Source organism: Chlamydotis macqueenii, chromosome 2 (assembly GCF_036417535.1).
Source record: "Chlamydotis macqueenii isolate bChlMac1 chromosome 2, bChlMac1.mat, whole genome shotgun sequence".
NCBI lineage: Eukaryota > Metazoa > Chordata > Aves > Otidiformes > Otididae > Chlamydotis > Chlamydotis macqueenii.
The window spans coordinates 25,197,271-25,220,714 of record NC_141557.1 but is presented as its reverse complement, the minus strand read 5'-3'; the positions used below and the strand labels follow the sequence as shown (position 1 = coordinate 25,220,714).

At 39.8% G+C, this 23,444-nt stretch overlaps 1 protein-coding gene across 3 annotated transcripts in view; it reads left to right on the top strand.

The window, feature by feature from the left end:
* Positions 1-23,444, top strand: part of CALCR (calcitonin receptor) — a 156,231-nt gene that overhangs the window by 78,137 nt on the left and 54,650 nt on the right. For all 3 annotated transcript variants that reach the window (XM_086741572.1, XM_086741571.1, XM_086741573.1), the window contains exons 2-4: positions 7,297-7,384; positions 17,053-17,206; positions 20,931-21,041. In XM_086741572.1, the coding sequence (XP_086597698.1) occupies positions 7,313-7,384; positions 17,053-17,206; positions 20,931-21,041 (337 nt within the window). In that variant the 5' untranslated portion in view covers positions 7,297-7,312. The remainder of the gene's footprint in view (positions 1-7,296; positions 7,385-17,052; positions 17,207-20,930; positions 21,042-23,444) is intronic.

Genomic DNA, 23,444 nt, shown 5'->3' with positions numbered 1-23,444 from the left:
CACAGTGTATTGAAATGGCAAGAAAGTGTTCTGCTTTGAGGAATGCTCAGTGATGAACTTGGCATTCCTGCAGTGCAGTTGCTTTTATCTGTCATGTGGTAGATAACTAGCCAAAGCTGCTTCATTTAACCCCATTATTCAAGCACGCTTAGAATAGCAGGAATGCTCTGCTATAGATTTTACTCCTCTGCTGTATTACTCAGCTTTCTGGTTCTTTGTTCTACAGCTTGAAAATATTTGACTTCAACATTTACTGGCATGCAGTAAGTTTTTGTCAAATATTGCTGGTTTTATCTTGTTATCCATTACTGAAAGGAGAGCTGGTAAAATCTTGAGTGATACTTCAGAAATGGAAGTTTTGTATTTAACATTACAAACCCGATTGTAAAAACAAACAAAAATAAAGCCTTCGGCATCTGATATGAAAAATATGATATGCCAATCATATCCTGGGCTGTATCAAAAGAAGCGTGGCCAGCAGGTGAAAGGAGGTGATTCTCTCCCTCTGCCCTACTCTGGTGAGACCCCACCTGGAGTACTGTGTCCAGCTCTGGTACAAGAGTACCAGTACTCTTTCTTTCTCCAGTACAAGAAAGATGTGGACCTGTTGGAGTGAGTCCAGAGGAGACCACAAAGATGATCAGAGGGCTGGAGCTCCTCTACTATGAAGAGAGGCAGAGAGAGTGGGAGTTGTTCAGCCTGGAGAAGAAAAGGCTCCGGGGAGAAAGACTTTTTTGCAGAGCCTGTAATGACAGGACAAGGGGCAATAGTAGGGTAGATGTAGGTTGAATATAAGGAAGACATTTTTTATGATAAGGGAGGTGAGACTCTGGAACAGCTTGCCCGGAAGTTCTGGATGCCTCGTCATTGGAAGTAGTCACAGTCAGGCTGGATGCGGCTTTGGTAACCTGATGTAGTAAAAGATGCCCCTGCCCCTGGCAGTGGGGTTGGATTAGATGATCTTTGAAGGTCCCTTCCAACTCAAACCATTCCATGATACTTTGAAGGGTGCTGAGAGCCTGACTTTATTCTTTTGTGAGCCATCATTGTTTTATTACAGTGAGATTATTTTAAGAGTATATCCTTTGAATAGTGATTGAGGAGGATGAACTTATTTTCCAGAGATGCAGTGTGATCTACACTCTGTACTACTTTATGGCTTGAGTACGAGCATAATTGCATGTGTTGTTGCTTCTTTTGCAAAAGCACCAAAGTCAATTTTCTTTTAATTTCAATTCCACAACAGCTTAAATGGATCTCTGTCAGGGCAAATATGTGGTTGTTACTTGCCATCTCCTCCAAACTAAGTATTCTTACGCTGTTCCTTTTACTGCTGCTTTTATCACTAGAGCCTGCAGTAAGTTCAGAGTTGCAGAGGCAGAAAACCTTGTCACTCATGCACTCCAGGGCTCAGTTTCTGCTGGGGTAGCTGTCTGGGCCACATCTTCACAACACAAGCACAGGGGAGGACTGGAAACACGTGACTGAGGCACAGTACACCAGTAGGCAATAGGCATGTTATTTATTGCAGCAGTTAATGCTTCTTATTTATATTTAAAGATTACTTCAGCAATATTCTTTTTTTATCTTTTTTTTTTTAAACAAAGATGTTTCTTCCTGAGATAACTTAATGTCCAGCTTAAACCAAACACACACATTCCTAAGATTACAAAATAGAGTCATACATTGTTCAGACAACTATTCCTGGGTAAAACAGAATGATTTTGCCTATTTCAAAGGAGTGCAGCAAGATACAGGGAGTCCTGTAGAGGCTAAACTCCAGAAGTGCTTGGAACATCTCACTTCAAATACTCCTGTTAACACTTTGGGCTGAAATACTTAATGTTTCCTAGAGTACATTTGAAAAAGGTAAAAACTAAAGCTTTTGAAAGAAATGATGCAATCCAGTCTTTTTAAGTATTTCCAACTTCGGCTACCAACAAATCCCCTGCAATATTTTGCTAGTCCCTTCCTGAAATTTTCTTTACTTTTACTTGCTTTTAAACCTCATAAAACCCCTTGCCAACAATCAGGAGAGGGATTGGAGATGGCTTCCTAAGTACTGAAAAAGTAGTAATTTTCTTGGCTACTAATATGTGGGAGGAATCAGCTCCAATAATGGCCATTAAAGAATACAGAAATACCATACCCAGATCTACGGATAATGTGAATGGGATCCATTTAACTTCAGAGACCTAGAAGTTAGATGCTGGTGCTCAGCTAGCTGCCTCAGCTCCTCTCCTCGGTCATGGGAACCTCCCAAGGGCCCTTCACCCCAGGTGCCCCTGGCAGGTGGAAGGAGTCAGCTCCTCTAACTCCTTTAAAGCTTTACTGTCTTTTACAACACAAAAAGGCTCAGCCTTTTCTGAAAACCTTCTGGATATTGTATCTTGCCTATTATCAGAGTCCTTGATAAATAATCCTCATTCAAAGCACATTTCTTTTATTTTTTGTTTTTTCGAAGTATACTTGTCTCTGTCGTATTACCCAGTCTAAAACCAACCATCTTCTGTTTTCTCTTTAGTGTGTATGATCACATTGGCTACTCAGATCTGCATTGTGGAGGCTTTTCAAAACTTTGTGATTACCTTAAAAGTAAACATAGACATGTTTGAAGCTACTTTCTGTTTCTTTCTAATTTTGTCCAGTTTATTGGCAAGGATTTGGTTAAAGGGAAGCCTAAGGTAAAAACCCCTTCTTGTTGACTGATTTTCAATGGGAAAATGAAGCATCAAACATTGCAGCTCCCATGTAGTCCACATGAATCGATAAAGTACATTTATTTGGTCACTTCATCTGTGTAGCTCTGAAATTGCTTATTTGCCATGGATAATAGTTTCAATTTGTTAGCATTTTTTTCTACAAGATGCAGTTCACCATCTCCACTAGGCAAGCTAATGGAAGTTAATGGTAATCTGCTTGAGTAATAACTGAGTAGTCATTGCACAACTGAGTATTTGTCTCCTTGCTAGTGAAATGATCTCCAGGATTACCAAAAGGAATGAGATAAGATCCAGCAAGTGACCTAAATGCTTGCAATTTTCATGTAGTGATGCCTTTAGGTGCCTGACACCTGAAATTGAGAATTTGGAACCTGTATTTCTCGGGAGATTTTCATATGAAAACTTCAAGAGGGTTAGACAAAAGATTAAGATGCTACATAAATGTAACCAATAGGGAATACAGGAATGCAAGACACTGGATACGTCTTCTACTATGCCTCATCTGCCTGGTCACTTGACTAGAGGCTGTAGGAATGCACATCCACAAAACGTCCTGTTGTGTGCTGTTAAAACTATTTCTTCCTCCAAAGGTATGGCAGCACTACTGTGGAAGATGGCATTGCAGAATTATCAGAGCAGAATAATTAAATGAGAAGTTTTTTTTCCAGTTCTTCCTCCAAAAAATGTCTTTCTTTCTTACCATCGCTTCAGATCTCAGCAAAGAAATGTTGCTCTACTGCCCTCTTTTGAATCTTTCCACTTATACTCTCCTTTCTGACTAAATTTGACCCCCCGTGTTGGCCTTGTGTAAATGGCTATGCGGGGAGGGTTGTCCCACCTTCTGGGTAATGCAATGGTAAGTGTAATTGAAGCCCTGTTCAGCTTACTGCTGCAGCTGTAGAAACCAGGATGAAGCCAAAAGAGATGTCGTTACTAAGTAGGATGCTGTGCTCATCCTCAGATGAGCTTCGGGACTAATCTCAAGGTGTCAACAGTATTGCTGTAATAGCTGAAGCAGGAAGAATATCTTAGCACATAATGAGCTATGCTACATTTACTAAGAAAGAAGGAACAATATTCTAGTTTAAAAAACAGACAGTGATTTCATACGTAACTATTATAAGCAACAGAGTGTGAAGATTTAATGCAATCATGGAAAAGTGCTGGGCTATAGCAATGTGCTAATGATTGGTCACTAAATATGGAAGTTCTAAAATGTAATACAATGTCTGAAGCACATTATTATATCTTAATATCAAGCAAGGACATTGTTGGACTGATGGAAAAAACATGAATAGTATAGAAACAGGAATCAGGGCAACATCCATGCTCTGCGTGAGGCTGCTCTGGGCTGTCCAGCCTCCCTTCAGCTGCAAGCAGGCTGTCCATGGGCAGTAGTGCCAGTTGGTGTAAAAAGTGGTAGTTCTAACACAAGGGACTCAAAGGCCAGGGCACTTGAGTGTGCCGCTTTGCACATCCCAGCTTGCTGGTCCTGTCACACCTGGACCTGGATCACTGGAGATGGGGGCAGAGCCGTGGAGATCCTGGTCTGTTCTCCATGTGGAGGCTGAAAGGATCTATCTCTTGGGGATCCCCTTTCTGTGAATCTTTCTGCCTCCTCATTGTTTCTGCTGTGCCCATTGACAAACACTTTACCTGCGTGTACATTTTCATTTCAATGTGATCATCATCCTTGATCCAACACTGATACTAACCCAAGTGTGCTGTAGTGTAATGGGCCATTCTTATGGTTGAAGTAGAGAAAAGCCACTTCTTAGTCAGGGGCTTTATACTAGGATTGTCAAAATATTGTTGTTTGACAGTTGTTGAAATTGTTGTCACTGGAAAATACTCCTGTGAGAGAGGAAGAAAAAAGAGGTGCTGGGTTTTATGTAGCATGTCAGCCATTCAGCTGGCTAGAAGAAGAAAGACTAGAAATATCAAGACGATATAAGATTTACCATGGGAAATAATTCTTAGTCATTTACTTGTACAGAGTATCATATGGCACAGTCATCACAGAGGCAAAAATGATGTGTTAAATATTTTACAGATGGCTTTTTTGAAATTAGGAGAGGCAGGAGCAAGAAACATTTTCAATAACTCCTTCAGTACATAGTAAAAAATGTTCACAAAATCTCACGAGGATAAGATTTACCTGCAGCTACAGCTATAATCCAGCATAGTGCTGCCAGCACGCCCAGCACAAAGTACAGGAAAAGTAGATAATTGCAGGTAACTTCAATTGCTATTGATTTTGCTTATGCGTTCTAGGTCACAGTATTGTGTTGATCTCTGTGCCATTTGTGGAAAGTGACATGTATTTTAAAACTGTTGACAGTTTCTAAGGCAAAGTCCTTCCTTTGCCTGCTTTTAACCAAATCCCTATGGATGTAGCAGAAATAATGAGGCTAGCAAGAATAGCAGCACATACCAGACTGGCTTTATACCCCACTACAGAACTCTTTACCGTACGGCGTGTAACTGTGTGAACACCACATTCATGCTTGTATGCCTGCTCATTGCACAGCTGACCAAGACCTGTTGTTGATGTCTTCATGAATCTTTTTTGCAGTTTTGAACCAATGTACACTGCAGTGAATGGTCTGGAGAAGATGCAGACAAGTCCAGTCACTTCCCTTTGATCTAGCTGTCCAATTTTTGCTACAATTGAGTTGTCTGCCATTGTTGATCAAGTACAAATACGTGGCCGACAGCATAATTACATATTATTTCTGTGTCATTTACCTGCCCCATTACCTTTGCCTGTCACATTACCTCTGGCACACCAGAATGGTTCTGGCAAGGCTCAGACAGTAATAAGACTACTTCTTATTAGAGGCAAATCCTCTGAATCCTCTTTTCCATCCCTTTGTGTTTTATGTAATCTCAGTGACACGACTGCAATGCTCTCATTTGGATCTGCTAGGAGATTACATCCACGTGTACTGCATTGAAGTGGAAGTGCCACACCTTTGTTACAATTTGAGATTGCATATTTTTGCTTTAGATGAGGACAGTTACAACTGATCTCGTATTTTCCTTCCCCTCTGAAAATGAGTGAACTTCCAGACCATTTCAAGATGAGAAAAGCTGTGACAGTGCTGTTGAAGACATAAATGTTACGCAAGTGATTAAAATAGAGGGAGGTAGGTTCAGATTAGATATTAGGAAAAAATTTTTTACACTGAGGGTGGTGGAGCACTGGAACAGCTTGCCGAGACAGGTGGTTGATGCCCCATCCCTGGAAACATTCAAGGCCAGGTTGGACAAGGCTCTAAGCAACCTGATATGGTTGAAGATGTCTCTGCTCCTTTCAGGGGGGTTGGACTAGATGACCTTTAAAGGTCCCTTCCAACCCAAACCATACTATGATTCTATGATTGTATTGCTATTTACGTGTCAAGTAGACTAAGCATCCAAGTCCGTGTGCCTTTTTCCCATTAAATTTCTGGGTTTCAGATATGTAGGGTGCTCACAGGATTGTTTGCCTGGGTAGAAGACACCTCATTATTAGATTTTAAGCTGTCTAAAAAGTAAAGGTGTGTGAGTGCTCAGTTTCTTATGGTGGCTAAAGGTGATCTATAGGCATGTTGCTCAGCCCATGCACCGCTAGTGATCCATGAGACATCAGAAGGCACCATACCTTGACAAAAGCTGTGTTTCTCACTCTAATGTAGAAGTTCGTTTTTGTAAATCTAAAAATGATATGCTAATACAGAGAGCTGTGCTTCCTAGTACTCCCACAACTGTGAAGCAATATGATGGCATAAGGCAGCCACTGGATATTTTTTCCCAGAAAGGCCAGGTGGGTGTTGATTTAGGAAAAATAAGAAAACCAAAAAGCTGCTGATCCCGTTCCCTCCAAGCCTGTGGAGCTGTGGCTGTGTTCTGCCTCTCCAGTTCTTTTTGAAACTGAAGGAGTCATTCTCAATGGCCTGAGAGTTGCTCTGCTGTGTGTTTATCTGCAGTCCAGCCAAGCTAGCTGCATTAGGGAGTGTGAAATCCCACAGTGTTGTTCCTTCGCCAGCAGGTCTAACTTAAGTCATTCCCAATTTCTCTCTCTTTTTCTGCCACACTTACTTATTCACCTAGCTAGAGGTTACTCAACCTCTGGCTTTCTCTAGCCCCACAAATATTCCTTTAGATCTGCCATTATGCCTATCTGCAAAGCAGATCTTTCTGAGTTTTTTAGGTCATTTTTAAAATATACAAATTCTTCATAAGTCTGCAGCCATATTTGTAGGTTAGAAGCAGCTGAATCAGGACAACCAAGATAGCCTCAGCAGGCAAAGACATGGAGCTTAACCCAGCTCTGCTGCTGGTGACATGTTAGCATGGAGCTGTACCCCGCATCAGCTGAACTCACTACCAGAGATCCAGAGAGAAGACCCAATTAAAAGCATACCCATCTCCAGTGAAATCAAACATGAGCACACATAAGGCTGGGGACACACTGACACATGTGCAGAGTGCACTTTTAGTCTAAAAAGATACCGATACATGAAGACAAGGAATTTATTTTAACAAATAAAGCCTAATACTGTTTTTGGGTTTGTTGTTTAATTCCCAGAAGGGTCAGCTACAACATGTCTCTCCAGGAAGACTCCACAATGAATAAAACAACCCACAGTTGCTTCTTACTGATCATCCTTCTAATTGTAAGTACAAGAAAACTGAACTGCTTATGAAACCTGACAAATTTAGCCTTCTGGCAATGTTCAGAAAAATAAAGAGGACAGAGCTATATTTGTTATACTGCACAGGTGAAGCCATGATAAATTGCTTACTGATAAATTTTGAAATAAGGTTAATAAAGCTTCTAAATAAGATATCTCATAAAATTTGAACTTGAAACAATAGTTTTTTGGTGAGACAGAACTGCAGGTCTGAAGAGGGTAATGCATGTGATTTTTCATTTCTATGTTTTACAGGCTACAACCTATCAGTGATATGGAAACTTACATGTTTGAAAACTTGCTTAACATTGTGTGAAACTTAGACTGACTTAAATAATTGTGGATTATCACTGTTTGTAGTTACTCTGCTCTTAGGAAAGCAACTGAAATGGAAGATGACAGTATAAAGTTTAGTTATTCAGTTCAAATGCTATTTTCAACTGTTTAATATCAATATTACTGTTATTTCGATATATGCAACATGGCTGAGTAGCTATTGTTCTAACTATGTAGCAAATTCATTTCTACTTGACTATAAATCTCTCATGTAAGTTGAATGCTTTCTCTGATCTCTACTTGTGAAACCTCAAATTATTAGCAATTACCATAAAATCAAAGACATTATAAGAATGCTACCCAGAGTCTCCATTACAGGATGGTCAGAATATGTCTGGATGATGCTATTGGGAAAAAGTGCCTCTCTGCCTTGGTGTGGCATGGGTTTCTTGCATGCCAGATGCCACCTTATTCCCCTAATCATTTATCCCTATGTTCCTGAAGAAAGCTTTGATTCTTATTCTTCCTGTGTTTTGTTGGTTAGCTCCTCATGCCTCTCTGCTCCTCATCTTCTGTTCCAACACCTGAATGTGGACCATTTGTGCACGTCTCTCCATCAGCTCCCATCGTTTCTGACTATAGGTTGTAGAAATGGGGCTAGAAGAGACAATGGAGAACAGTAGAGACTGCTTTCCTTGGTTTGTCTGTTGGGTTGTGTCCTTCCTCTTCTCTCAGCCTAGCATAACTTGCCCATAGTACTGTTTGCCACTTAAATTTATATGGATAAAGAGGAGGGAAGAAAAGTGAAAAACAGTAAGAGAATGATGAATAGAAGGAGACAAAAAGAAAACAATGAGATGAGGTCATGGAGAACCCAGTTGAATAGCAAACAATACCTCACTTTGGTAAAATACTGAATTCATAGTTCAAGATTAGGACCCTCAACCAAAGAAGAGCTGGAGAGCAGGAGAAAGAAAGGAGAATTAATACATTGCTGCCTACTTGATCTGAAAAGTAGTTAGCCCAGAATTAGGTAACAATTTGATGAATCATCCCTATGCTTGACAGAATTCTTTGTCCTTGAGGTCTATCAGAGTATTCTGGTATTTGTGGCCTTTTGTGGCTGTTACACATAGCCCTGCAATGTGTAATGCACTGGATGGGCCATCACCCGTGGTCAGAGGTCACTCAAACCAAATGCCCTGATAGATATCAGCTTACTTCTGGGTTTGAATCCCAGCTGATCTCCATAGCCTAGTAGGGGCCTTGGCAAAGAATAGCGATTCTTCCTGTAACAAGCCAATGCCAACTGAAGGAACAGTTCTAGATTATTTTTCTTCCCCAGTCAAATGACAGGAGTGTAAATATTCTCATAACTAAAACTGTCAACAGCATTTTTGAGCATCAGGTGCATGGATTTGTAGGTCAACCCTGAAGAACTGGACTGATCCTTGCCGTGTTCTCCACAAACATTTTAAAACTCCCACCCATGATAGCATGTGTGCAACACTGGTTCTGTGCTCATTCCTGCAGTACTCCAGGCCTAGGATTTCTTTAAGAAACTCTGCAGTGAGATCTGCACCTCCTTCCTTTTTAGATATCTTTGCACCAGAGGGCTCTCCAACTTCTGACTTCAATGGATAAATAAAGCACAAATTTAGCTACGTTTTCACTGTTCCAATCTCTATATTCCTTCCTTCTCCATACTGTGATCTACTTAGACACATACTAGAATAATTTATCTTCTAGTAAGGGAGAAGCCATGATCATAGAAGGAAACCGGGAACAAGCTCTATTTCTTTGATGACACTTGCCAGAACACTCATGGTAGATCGAGTATGAAAAATATTTGGCTTCAATCATTTTTCCCAAATTTTCCCCACCTGTAGCTGGTAGAAAATGTTCATTTTTTACATTTTATTGTGGTCTGTAATGAGGAAAGAGTGTCTGTCTTTCTCTTCCAAAAAGACTATTCCCATTCTTTTGGTTCTTCTAATCACTCTTTGATTCCCAGTGCCATGAGTCCCTGGGACTTACATGTCAGCCACTGTCTGAAGTTGAGAAACATCTAGTAATTAAAGTGATTTGTGACACTGGAGTGGTCTCCCATTCCTGTTCTCTACCCACTCCACAGCCCCACAAACCATCCTCCAGATCTTTCTTCTTTGATGGTTTTGTCCAGATATTCTTGTCTGCATCTTGCACTGCCAGCTGATGACTGCAAACTGTTGCAAAGCAACGCAAGCTGTTGAGGTCCTTGCTTTCCCCTCTGCACTCCAGGTTCTCAGTTTGTGTTATCTGTCCCACTGTAGGTTCCATATTCATCCCATATCTCTCCTTTAATGTTTTGTCCTCGACTCTAGTTACAAGGTGTCTGTAGACACCCTCTTCCCACAGTCTCCAGCCTTTAGATCTGTCACCAAGGGGTTTTGGTATCTTCTGATAGAATCCATCTCTCTTACATCATTATTTGCATAGAATAAATAGCACTTTACTCTTCTGTGTACAGGTCCATAATAACTCCTTTGCCAAACAAAACCTAAAGCAGCAGTTGCTCCAAAATCTGATTTAGAAATAAAACTGGCTCATTATTGTCTTCCTCTTTGATGCCTTCTCTTGCTTTTGGATACAAAATAATGCATCACCAGCCAGTCCTCTACAATTCAAAGTGAATTCCATTAGAAAATTTAACTGTTCATTATTTCTTAGTTCACTTTATTCCTGATGCTCTCTAGTTTTTGCTAATTATTGAGAACCACAGAATGTGACTGAGATTTGTTTCCTTGAGTATGTGAGTCCCTGTGCACTGGAGCAATTAGTTCATCTCCTCAGTGCACATTTCTCTCTGCAAGAAGGATGAACCGCCAGTACAGTGTGTCCAGGGGCATCAAACTGCAGAGAATGAGGAGAAGGAAACAAGCTCAAGCCTCTTTCCTGTGTGACCGATCAATTTTGCAGGACATTGAGAAAATAAAGTTCTATTCTCTGCACAATTTTGTCAAGTAAGAATTGTTATTGGGTGCCTACAAACAGTAGTTTGGTCTTATCCTGTAAATGAGGATTGATGGAGTAGTTTTTCTCACATATTCCAATTTTGTTGTTCTGAGCCAACTGCAAAGTGCACATTAAGGACACAATGGATGCTGCAGCTGAAGACCATGCTATTATTCAATTAGGTCCATTAAGTCAAGATTGTATTTTAAAATAAATTAATTTTGAGTAAAAAACAAATTGTACAGGTTCATTAAGTCCAAATCTGTCACATTGTTCCCAGGCCTTGGTCACTAAGCTATACACAATCTGGTACCTTATACCCATTCACAAAATATGGAAAATTAATTAAGTGAAAGCCTAAATGTAATTTTCAGTAACTGCACAAACTGGGGTGTTTTGGAACACAGCTGCAGTAGGTTCCAGTCTCCAGAAGCCAATTAGTAAAACTTTTGCCACTGTGATGCTCCTGCCACCTGCCCAGCTCAGCGGCTGTCGGAATGTTTCTCAGACTGGTGTCTGTGCGAGTACTGTAAGCACAAGCCTTTTACTGCTTAGGCAGCGGCTCTTCCAGCATCTGGTCCAGAGCAGGTACAGTCCCTCTTTGGTAGGCCAGAAGAGCTGCTGAAGATCTGTCACAGCCTCCTTTGGCACGCTTCATCAGAGCCTTGCTTGCTCTTTGGCACTGCTGGGAGCTCAGGGGCTTTCCCAACCTTGGGTGATGAGATCTCCCTGTCTCATCACCTATGGCCATGCCTTTGAAAGTTGGGTTGCTTCTAGCTGTAAGGAAGGGGACTTGCAAGTTCTGGAGCTCTTCTCACACAAGGAAGACTCAGGAAAGCAAGCTGCTGATGATCTAAGGTGGTGAGAATTTGAGACTCAAGCTGCTCATGGTTTCCCAAGAATGTCACATTCTGTTCTATTCACCCCATTTCAAGAGTTGATCAGGACTTTTTGTCTTCATCTTTGCTTTAAAAAAAAAAAAAAAAAGACTGTTGCTATGCAGCTGATTGCCCTAAAGAGGCCTCATGCAATATTTTAATCAGAGCTGCAAGCAAAAATCCATGAAGTATCCTGCAGCCTTCCTTTAAGCCCGCAGTTTGCATCAGGCTACTCTGATAAAGGTTCCTACTGTAAGCAAATCCTGCAGCAGTGGAAAAGAACTGTAAGATTTATGAGTTGCTTTTCATTACAAGTGCCTTGTCTTCATCTGTTGTGGCTGATAGTCTCATGCTTGTTTTAACAGCTGCCAAAATCTGCAATGTAAGTCGTATGGGCTCTCTCTGTGACAATAATTTCCATCCTGCTTCAACAGCAATTGAGCGTGGGAAAATGTTCACGTTCAGTGGTTAAGTAAAACATGTCATGTTGAGGTATTTCTCCAAAGAAATTGTCTGCTGTTTCCCAGCACATTTGTGATGGATAAGAAATTATTGTTATGTTTACTGAGTACTGGGCACTAATGACCTTCCTAAGGCACCACAGGCATTTTCTTCTCTGTCCTAACACAAGCAGCTGTGAAAAGTAGTTCAAATGTAATCGAAGACTCTGCAACCAGTCTAAATCCTGCTGAGCTCCCACCCAAAGATGTGATGTAATGAAGGACAGGAGTTTAGTGGCCCATGAAGTGGTGACTACACATAGCAGTTTTAAAAGCTTTGTACCAAATGAATGTTTGAGCTATTGAAATCAATAACCAACAGTTAGAGCATCTAGGATTTGAAATATATTTGGACTAAGCTCAAGAATAAGTGTTGCAAAATTGCTGTATTTAGTGGAGGACAGGAAAAAAACGTAAGCAAAGCAAGCTACCAATACCACCTTCTCCTAAATGTCATGTATAGTTAACAGTATATTTCATGCTCCTTGATAGTGGAAGAAAAATATTTGAGGTTGCTTGTTCATCATGTCCAATATTTTGTGGAAAAAAAAAAAAAAGAAGAAGGAATTTGATGCTCACTTTATCTGAATTCTCCCTTGCAGAAAGGGGCACAGCCTTGGACAGTTTAACAGCAGGTGTTTGTCTTACAGAAACTGGAGCACTATTTATTCATTTCAATATTGTTTAATAATGAAGCCAAGTTGCTTTCTCTAGATTCCTTTATTAATTCTAGGTATAAAGTGAATTTCAGCATTCCCGGCAGCCTGTTTTTTTCTCTTTGTAATGGTAATTCATTTTCTTGTAACAGTCATTTGTCACGTGGTGGCTTGGTGGTCGTATGTATGACGTCATTTACTTGGACTTTTAGGAGTGACATCATATGTACGGCTGCTAAACTGCTGCATGGGACATCACTTAAACAGTTTTCTTCTGAAGAAATACAAATAATTTTCAGGCTATGAACACATCCTGATTATTAAGTTGTGAATTATTTATTTCTCTTTAATAAAGAAGGTTTGTGAATTAAAGAGGCATTCCTTTATTGTATCAACATCATTTACATTTCCATCTGAAGTAACTGACGGATGGATGGGAAGGGTTTGTAGTGTGCAATAATGGACTCTGAACATTCAATATTTGTTCAATACTGTGGGTACTAACCATGTGAAAATTATTTAATGTTGCCTTTTTTATGGTGAAAACATGTGTTTTAAAACTGAATTTCTAAAATACCTACTTAAAATAATTAAAACGTAGTAGCAGAGGTGATTCCTAATCATTAATTCGATGAGAGCACACACACAGACAGACACACAGAGACTCATGGGCCATTCCCAGCCGCTCCCATTAGCATGGTACACACTAAGTTTCCCCCTATGTGTAGCCATGCTCAAGCTCCTGCTACTTCTGGTAAGAGAATAATAACCAAGAAATTTATTTCTGACCCATTTGCCCTTTCCTAATCCCTACGGTAAGGAGTGCAAGAAGACTAAAACAAATAATGATATCTGACATCACAAACTGTACCAAGATTTTTGTCTGACTGAGCCTCAGGAATATAAGGCGGGATCATCAGCCCCCTGAACTGACCTCGGGGACATCAGGCTTTGGGCTCTGAGTCCCAGAGAGGTGGTGGACGTGTAATTCTCCTATGCATGGTAGAAAACACCAGTATTGCAAACAGAGGTGTGACTGCTCAACCTTCAGCAAGCCACTGAATTAATTTTTCATTAGTTTGCTGAAATGGTCCTCTGATTTTAAGGCAGAAGAAAATATTGTTTGAATTTCCATGGCCAACTTTTCAAATCTAGGCAAACAGAAATGAGTAATAGCAATCGAAGGGAAGAGTACATTTAAAGGGCATAACATGGATAAAAAATACCAGTAACACACCTACATACCGCTTGATTTGATTTCACACAGCAGATATTTAATTACATCAACAGAGCTTGGAAAGATTTTTGTGCAACTAAATTTGAAAATCTGAGTCTTTGTGTTTGGTAAAAAGGAAAAAAAAATCAGTTAATTTAAGAGATGGCTGTAATCTAATATCATTTCAGTTTTTATCCAAACTTGCTTTAGATTTACTGTAGGCCATCCAGTGATTTCCACTGATGAAGTGGAATTTCCATTGAGCTTTGGTGACACAGTCTCATCCATATTTTTAATCTCTCTGGGTGAATTCCTGGCCCAAATGTGGGCAATAGAATTTTTGCTGGCAATTTCAGCAGAGGCAGTAGAATGAGCAGTCCTTCTGGTTACGTGATTCAGCACTTAAATAATTTTGTGCACAGTCCAAGATATTTATCCTGTCCACCACCACAAGTACTCTCTGCCTCCAAGTATTAAAATATTCTCATTTACCTGTATCTAACAAGAGCTGACTTCTTCAGGAATTGGATTAGTCCCTTACACACAGCAACTTATGAAACTGGCCTTTAAGTGTAAGGTGTCTTTGATCTCTGAGTTGTATCTTAGCCCCCAAAATCATAACCTCTAGTTACAAACTGTTATATCTTCACTAGTTAAATGGTGTAAATAGAATATTTGATTTCTGATGGCATATCTTCATTTTGATTTCAACTTACATATTTCTGTACTGTGCCATCTTCTGAGAATGGTCTGTCCTTTTAAAAATAATGTGTAAAAGAGACTCCAAAAAAAAAAAAGTTAGGATAGGAAAAAGACGTTCTGAAGCACTGAACAATTTCTACAATTTCTATTTCTGTAGCTGGCTTTTGCCAATTGTTTCAAATCTGTGTTGTGATTTGTTCTGTGCAGATAAAGCAAATGAAAGTGCAACAGTATTTATGGCCAGCAACACCAGTCTTTCTGGTCTCTGTCAGTGCACAATGATTTTGATCTTGTTTAATCGCACAGATGTGAGGAACGGATCTTCTCCTTCCTAGAAGAAAACAAAAATAAAATAAAAACATTGTTTCAGGGCAGGGAAAATTGGTGGTGTTTTCCAAGCATTATCGGATAGTTATGCTTTCAAAACACGCGTGTCGTCCCAAATTGGTGCAGTGTAACAGAGGAATCGTTTAGAACTAGCGTGATGCCGTGGAAGTCCCCCTGGCTTTCTTTAATGATACCATTATTCCTCTCTTGAATGCAAACAGCTTGGAACTGAGGTATTGTTCAAAATACAAATGGAAAAAATAAACATGGTGTATCTATGAATTGCTTCAGAGAAATACTGAAGCCTGTGACAGTTCATGGACACAAAAGGCTAAAACACACCTGAGGGTGTCTCAAGAACCTCATCTGCACTTTTCCTACATGACATGCTGGATTTAGGATATTGCTTGGTTGGTGTTTAAATGATTGTCATGGACTGCAGCTACTCCCTTTAATCTTTTCGTAAGTGAGGGATCTGTGATGTTTGGCTTTGCTTCTGTATTTCCTGTTTTGGCTTTCTAGATGCATAATTTTTCACTTGGATGGCCAGATGAAATGTTCCAAATTGCTTCACTGTCCAAGTATATCTTTGTGTGTATGTGTATACATACATATAAAATTTGTATAAAATTGTTCCTGCCAGAAAATATCTTCCTTCTTATTCCTCCATTTTATTTAAAATACCTATTTAAGATAAGCTGCCTTCATGGTCCTCCAGTCTTCAGATAGTGGCTGTATGCAGTTGAAAATGAAAATGTTTGTATCAAGAGATTAAATTAAATTAAGAAAAAATAATTTGTTAGGCATGAGAGTCTAAAAAGATTAAACTGAGATGGTTTGGCACAGAAGTATTGGAATAAAGTGATTTTTTTTTTCAACAAAGTCAAACATACTTTGCTTTTTGCAGTGTATTTTACCAATGTGTTTTAGTTGTGCAAATGGGAAAAAAAGTAATGTATTAATGAAATCCAGTTGCTTGTGATGTGCAATAAAAAAAAGGGAAGCAAAAATGTAAGAAGTGAGCTGATATTTGAACTTTCAAACCTGTCGTGTTTTCCATTCAAACAACTACAAATGCATGCTTGAAAGATCTATGCACTAGCATTTGATGCTAAAAACGTCAAGTTTGTTTGTTTATGAGAGTTCTGAGTTTTGAAGCAGCCTGTAAATGACTCTATGTGTTTGTGATGGTTTTAGTACATTTCAGTATAGGGAAAAATAGAGGGCCATACAAGGAAAGTTCCAGAGCAGCATTACTTTTGCTTGGGGAAGCAGAGGAACTAATTCTTTCCTATCACCTTCATGCAGAGAAGTGTTCTGATACAGGATTAAGTCAGAACAGAATGAACTAAAGCTCCACACTCTCATTTCCACCCTGGCTCACAGATCTGGGCTGTGTAACAGAGGAATGGATGGAAGGATGGAAAAAAAGATAACTGACCTCTCTGCCTGCGATTTTTGCATTCCAGAGGCAATGATCCTTCCTTTTGCCCTGCAGACAGCTCAGAGTGGGAGATGTCATAAGAAGCCACTTGATCAAAGAGGACCTTGCTATTCAGACTCTCAAATTTAGGGACACTTCGCTTACGCGCTTAACTAGGAGCTAAGGCCAGGCAGTGAGATTTAAACTCTCTGCCCTGTATTTCTATGACCTTAACAGCTGAAGGAGCTCAAAGCAGGTGACATAGAACATGAAATAACCAAATAACTAGTTTTGAGGCTGTGCCACTGGGGTATTTTGTCTGAGCAGTCTGGAGAGAAATCAGCACAAGTGAATGGAAATACATGGGTGTAACTTTGGGCAGATAGAAAATTTTTTTGCACATTGCTAAGCCAAATGAAAAGATTTTGAAGACTTTATCAAGTATTTAATTGTCCTCTCTTTTGCCAAGAAAAAGAGCCTGGTCAAAATCCTGAGTTTTTGGTGAGGTAAACAAGTGAAAATTCAGCGTTTACTTTGCAAGCAGCCTATCATAATGCTAAACACATGTGCAAATAAAAGGCCTTTGAAGCATTCATAATAGAGATTTCTGATCCTCACTTTTTAATGTTATCCTCCTGGCTTATTCACTTGTACTAACAGTTTTTCCTTTCTGTACAGAGAATGGTTCCAAGTCTTTCTTCTACTGTAAATTATACTGATCCTACATTAGAGCCTGTAGTAACTGAAAATTCAGTCATACGACAGAAGATAATAGATTCGCAGTTTAAATGCTATGAGAGGATGAACAGAGCTCCTCCATATAAGAAAAAAGGTAAAAATTTTTTTTTAAAAAAAATCTGTTTGTGTATTGCCACTCTTGCTTATATTGCTAGAAACATTTTCTTCTGACTACTAACTCATAGTCTTCCTTGGGTTCAGTTTCCTTCCTGTAAGCAGTAGTCAAATTCACACTAACTTAGCATCCTTTTAAGTGCTAAGAAAGAAAAAAAAAAGCCTGGAACGAGCCCAGGGAATGAACAGCTCTTCTTCCCCATGCAGATGGTACCCCCATCATCTGCGTTTCTGGCTCAGTGCTTTGCTGCTTGAATATCTCTTGTTCTTGCTTAGGGAATGGCATTCTCAGAACCTTTCAGCAAGCTCACACAAAGACCTGATGGTGAACAGCCATCTCTTAAATGTAAATGTCATTCTGTTTGCTTCACTTACTGTTTCATTTTTCTGTCATTCTTGTATTGACTGGTATGTGCCGTGCTCTGTACCAACACAGGTGTCCCAGGTATTCCATATTCAGCAGTGACACTAGCAAAAGGAGGTTTATAAAGCACTGAGGACACATCTTTATTAAATATGAGGCACATATTAAGATTAATAAAAAAGGAAATGACAAATAATAGTGATGCTACAATGGCAGAGTATAAGTGATGCAGCATTTCAGATTGGAACTGAGCGTTCTGATCAGTTTTTCTCACAGAAAATACGGGAGAAGTTATAAGAAGGCTAGAGAAAAAAATATTGGAGAAATTGTGGGGATTTATGGAAGTAAAGAACAGAGATACTGAGGACACAGTTTAAAGAGAAAATGTATTAAAAAATCATTATTAAAAAAATCCGTAAAAATGGGGTATAGATAATGAGAGATTTTTTTTTAATACAAGAACAAAGACATTTCTACAGCTCTTTACCACAAAGATTTTAGTGGGCTCTGTAAGACTGAAAGAATAATTAGATGTTAAGATACTCAGGTCTTGATGCTTAAATGTTTTGGAATTAATATAAAAATTCTCATTCCTTCAAATAGGTTTTCATTCGGGCCATGGTAAAACTTGTGGGTAAAACCCACAAGTATTTAAACAGGGTTATGTGATAGAAAACATCATGTTTCAGACTTAAACAAGCCTTTAGTTGCTGGATTTCATGGGGAAATAATGTACTGTCTGCTCAGATTCCTTTTTCAGTCTCCAGCACTATAAATCTGTAAATTTTTTTATCCGTTGATAGTTCCACTGGATTCACCTTTCTTTTGCACCTTGCTCATGTGATTAGTTGCAAAGGGCTGAAGTGTTTTCCTAGCATGAGCTGGGAATTCGTACGTCTCGTGACCGATGAATTCCCGGTAGTGTCCTGAAGAGCAGCGCTATCCCAGGAGGACAGCAGCGGCAGACCCTGCAGCCGTCGGACACGGCACAACAGTTCCTGCACTCCTTTGACTGGCAGCTAGATTTAAGTGACGCCATTGGGGACTGTTACAGTCATAGCAACATGCACTTAATTAATTTAAAACCCAGAATGAGGATAACGAGTGACGAAGGAATGATGCCAACACTCCTGAAGTTGCATTTTCAGCTGAATTGTAGGATTCTCACCAGCCCTCCAACATTTACACTTCATAAAGGGTTGGAAGGGAACAAGGGTCTAAGTCTCTTGGCCACAAATTTGAAGCCTGGCAGAAAGGTAGTTTAAGTCCTTCATAATCCTGGGGCTCGAAATGATGGCAGTGAACTGCAGAGAACTGCGTAGTATCTCCCACTCAGGAGCCGGAGAGGTGGTATAAAACAACTGAGCTGTGGCAGCATTACAAGTGGCCATGTGTCAGCAGAACCGAAGTAATGGACCATGTACACACATTTATGTTGCACGTTCCAAGGTAGAACTGATTACCTTAAATCCTAAAGAAATTACAAAATGAGGAACTCAGGCATGCGGGAACACCGTACCATCCCTCTGTGACAGTACAATCCCTGTGCATCCAAAAATGTAGTATTTTTAGCCAATGAAACATCAATATGGTGTTCAACTCTTCCTTTTCTGTTTTATTACTTACACTGTTTTGTCTCCTGAAGCACTTAAAAAACCATACATATGTATGTGTTTGTACATCTATATATGCATGTGTCTGTGTGTATTTTTATGGATGTAGATGTACATATTTATCCTATTACTTACGTTGAAAGACACATTCCACAGTGTATAAACCAACATCAGTGATTTTTTTTCTTTGTAATGCAAGGCAAAGGATTTAAAGCTAGAAATTCTTACCAGTCCCATTCTACAATGTCTTTCAGATGCAAGCTAGAGATGCAAACATTTTCTACTCTTCTTTTTCTTTGATATTACAAAATAATTCCTAGAAGTCTTTCAGATACATCTCAAAGCTAGATAAGAACATGAGAATGCCTGAAGGAAAAATAACAAACTGCTGATATGATGGTTGGTTAATTAAGTGAACAAGGAGCATTAGCACATTTAACTTGACTATGGAAAAATAGATGTGCATAAAATCTTAGCTAATGAAGAAAAAGTGTTCATAAAAATGTCTTTTTTGCTAGACTTCTAATCTGGAAAAAAATAATTTTGAATGTTTTATGCTTTCAATTTTTAATCCACAATTATTTTGACTTAAAAACAGTTACTGGTGCAAATTTGAATAATTCAGATGTCTTTCGTGCTTCAGTAAGAAAGCTTATCTGTAGATAATTTCAAAAGCACCAGAAGCAATAAGCTGCCCATGTTTTATTAACTTTCAATGGTTATTAGGTGCCTTCCATATGATTCTTTCAAAAACAGCCCACATGGTCATAGCAGCAATTCTGAAACTCCCTTGAGACTGGATGTATTTCCCTTTAACCTGATGGGCGTGATGATAAATACCTTTTCCCCAACATAAAATGATTTTAAATGGAAACTAACTAAGAAATATAGGATTTTTTTTTTAATTTGTTACTTGAATAAATCCACAATGAGTCAGGAAATCGTGTTAGAGCAAGCAGTCGTATATCACAGTTTCTGTGGACCGTAGTATGTAACATCTCTGTGACAGGAATCGAGAACGAGCTGTGTTCCGCTCCCCTGGCATGGCCATTGTTTCTGGGAAGAGTCTTTGTAAGGGACACAGCTTCAACAGTGCTGCCTTCACAGAAGGGACATGATGAGGACGGGGTCACAGTGTGCCCTACCCAGGCAGCATCAGCAGGCAGAGTAAGCCTGTTACAGATGGGTCTTGTACCTGCTTCACGGGACCTGTGTTTATGTTACCAATCTCTAGTGCTGGGCAACACAATAGCCTTGCAGGGAACTGTATCTGCAAACATTGCTCTTAGCTGGGATGTCCCTGCAAGCCCTCCTACCTTTACATTTCAAAGACTTGATTTTCAGAGCCGCCAAACAGCAGAAGGTGAAATGAAAAGTGGGTGTCTATATGGTCTTTGGATACCACTAGTGTACACACTTATGGCTAAGGATGTAAGGAGGATCAAAAAGAGGAATTTGTAGGATCATACCCTACATTCAAAGTTCAGTTCAACAGGCTTTAAAATATTACTTTCCAGTGAAACGAACACCACGAACGTCAGGTCAGCAAAGCCAAGTATCGTGTAGCACTTGAATGCCATTCAATCTGTAGCAATAACAAGGGCTTTTACTGCAAAAAGTAAACATGATTGTCTGCAGACGGGAATATTCCTCGAGAGGCTAGAACAGAGCAGGTTTAGGAGTGACTGCGTTTTGAATTAACTACTGCATTCCTCTTAAATGTCCAGGTCTGTTCTGCAACCGAACCTGGGATGGGTGGTTGTGCTGGGACGACACGCCTGCTGGAAGAGTCACTGCTCAGAATTGTCCAGATTATTTTCCAGACTTTGATCCAACTGGTACAGTATTTATTTTTATTATCTTATCTTTTGAAGGAAGTCTCTGAAACATTTGTGCCATTGAGTGGAACCATGTTTCCAGTGGCATTTCTGCAGCATTGTGAAATCTCAGAGAGTTTGGCTGAAATTAAAATATATCAAGTTTTTAGGTTTCCTAATGTATATATTTTCATTTTTAAAATATTTTATATGTATTTATATTTTTGTAAATACAATCCGTGGGTTTGTGGAACCTAGTTTATGAAAATATAAACTATATAGTTGCAATGTCAAAACATTTTTAACTCCTCAAAGTTTTTAAAATGAAGAGCAAATGCTAATGTTCATGAAATATGTATCAGTAGGTTTGTTGTTCAGTTTTTATTGGAAAATATAATTTCATGGAAGAAGATGAGCAGAAATAACGTTCTTTCCGTCTCAATGTTTTAGTTACTCATTGAATTCTTCAAACAAGTACTAGCAGCCATGCAGACTAAGAGAAGTCATTCAAGAACATTTGAAAGGAGAAATGAAAGGAAAAAACAAGGATAGAAATATTGCTAAATAGATATGAGGAAATACTGGAAACAAATGTAACTCCACAAAGAGTATTGTTTGATGAAAGACACTGTGGTGTGTTCCATGCTCAGGACATGGTGCTTATAGGCGATGCTTGATGCCACGGTGCGCTAAATCCAGCATAGACACAGTGTACCAATTGCAGCTAAAAACTGTGAAACTAAACATTGAGGAGGGAGAGTATAAAAATCTAAAAATTTTCAACAAATTTAAACCAAAATGCATGTACCCAACTGGAAAGTAAGGAAATAGACTATTGCTTAGCTGTGAATTAATTACCCAGTACCATTAGCTAAAACTGTTGATTTTGTTAAGCTTGTTTTCTGTTTAGAAATGGGAGTTTCTGGGTTGGATCAGACCCAGTACACATTTTGCTGAATCCCATTTGCAGTAGCAGCCAGATTGTTCAAGCTCTCCACTATTAGAGAATTCACCTGGCAAGTGGGAAACTTCCAGTGTCAGCCCCAGTCTGAGAGGATTCACACCTGCATCCTAGCTTCGATGGAGGAACTTCCCCATTTTCAGGGGAAGTAGACACTGGATGGGACAGATTGAAGGATTAGTGTCTCTAGAAAGTGAGTTCACTTGGCAGTGTGATTGTCCACTTATTGTGGGAATACCCTGAGACTTACCCCACAAATCTTTACAGGAGTTTACATCCCTGAGACACACAACAGGCACCAAATCACAAAATCTTGTCTTTTGTGACCTTTTTTTTGCTTTTGGACACACTTAGTCTTGGCCTTTTTTCTGTACAGTGTCATAGTTTTCATGGAGGAGACTTGTGGCAGGGCCATGCTCATGGCTATCATTGGAGCACCTCGGGGGGAACAGGCTGAGGAGCTGAGACCCTCAGCTGGAGCGGTGCCTCGTACCTAGGTCTCCCTTTCTGTGAACAAGTGCTTCAACCATGAGGTTCTTTGCACAAAAGATGCCAGAAGAGCATTTTAAAAGAATTGGCCAAACGTAGTTCAGTTCCCAGACAGAAATGCCTGTGTTCAGGAGAGAGCTTGAGGCTTTGGATCCTAGGGCTACCTTTTCCTAAGTGCATGTTAGAGGTGCCTTTTGAATGGGATCTGTACCTTCCACCGTGGCCCCTGTTTTGTCCACGATATCCTCCCCATGTGGCAACAGCCCCTTTGATGGACAGGACAGTTTACCACAAGGCTTTTTCTTTCCCTGCTCCCGTGGTTTTCATAGAAAAAAAAATGTTGTGGCACTAGGAGTCCTACTTTATATATACTCTGTGCTCTGTTTGGCTAATACCTGCAAAAATGGGTGTTAGGCAGCCCTGTGATCACAAAAGTCTCCCCATGACTTGAGGTCCTCATACCTCCGAATATGGAGGTGATGACAGAGCCACTTGCCTGCTCGCTCCCAAGCCACCTATTCCTAGTTTTTCCACTTGTTCTGAACTAATTGCTCCACTACAATGGCACTCTTCAAAGCAACACTTGAAGCCATCCATGGAGAAGCACCTCACTCCACTTATTAACGCTTATTTAATGCCAAGGTGTGTGGCTCGTACAGCTGGTTGCAAATCACACCTTAATGTACAGAGTGCTGCAGAGTCTGGCTCACAGCATGTGCGAACTGTGGTTACTCTTTCTGCCATGCTTTAAAACTTGCAGATTTGGGAATTTTTTAGTATTCCTGTTCTCTGTGCACAGCCATAGAAGGAAAAGGCTCCTCCAGTAATTAATTTCCTGCTGTTCCCTCTGTTGTCCTGTTTAGGAGCAATACTTGTGGTCTTCTGAACTCAGTATTTTTCCCTGGCACCTCTCTCTTCTCCTTGTCAGCACCTTTGTCAGCCTCTTCGCCTGCATCCTGGTCAGTTGACACCGT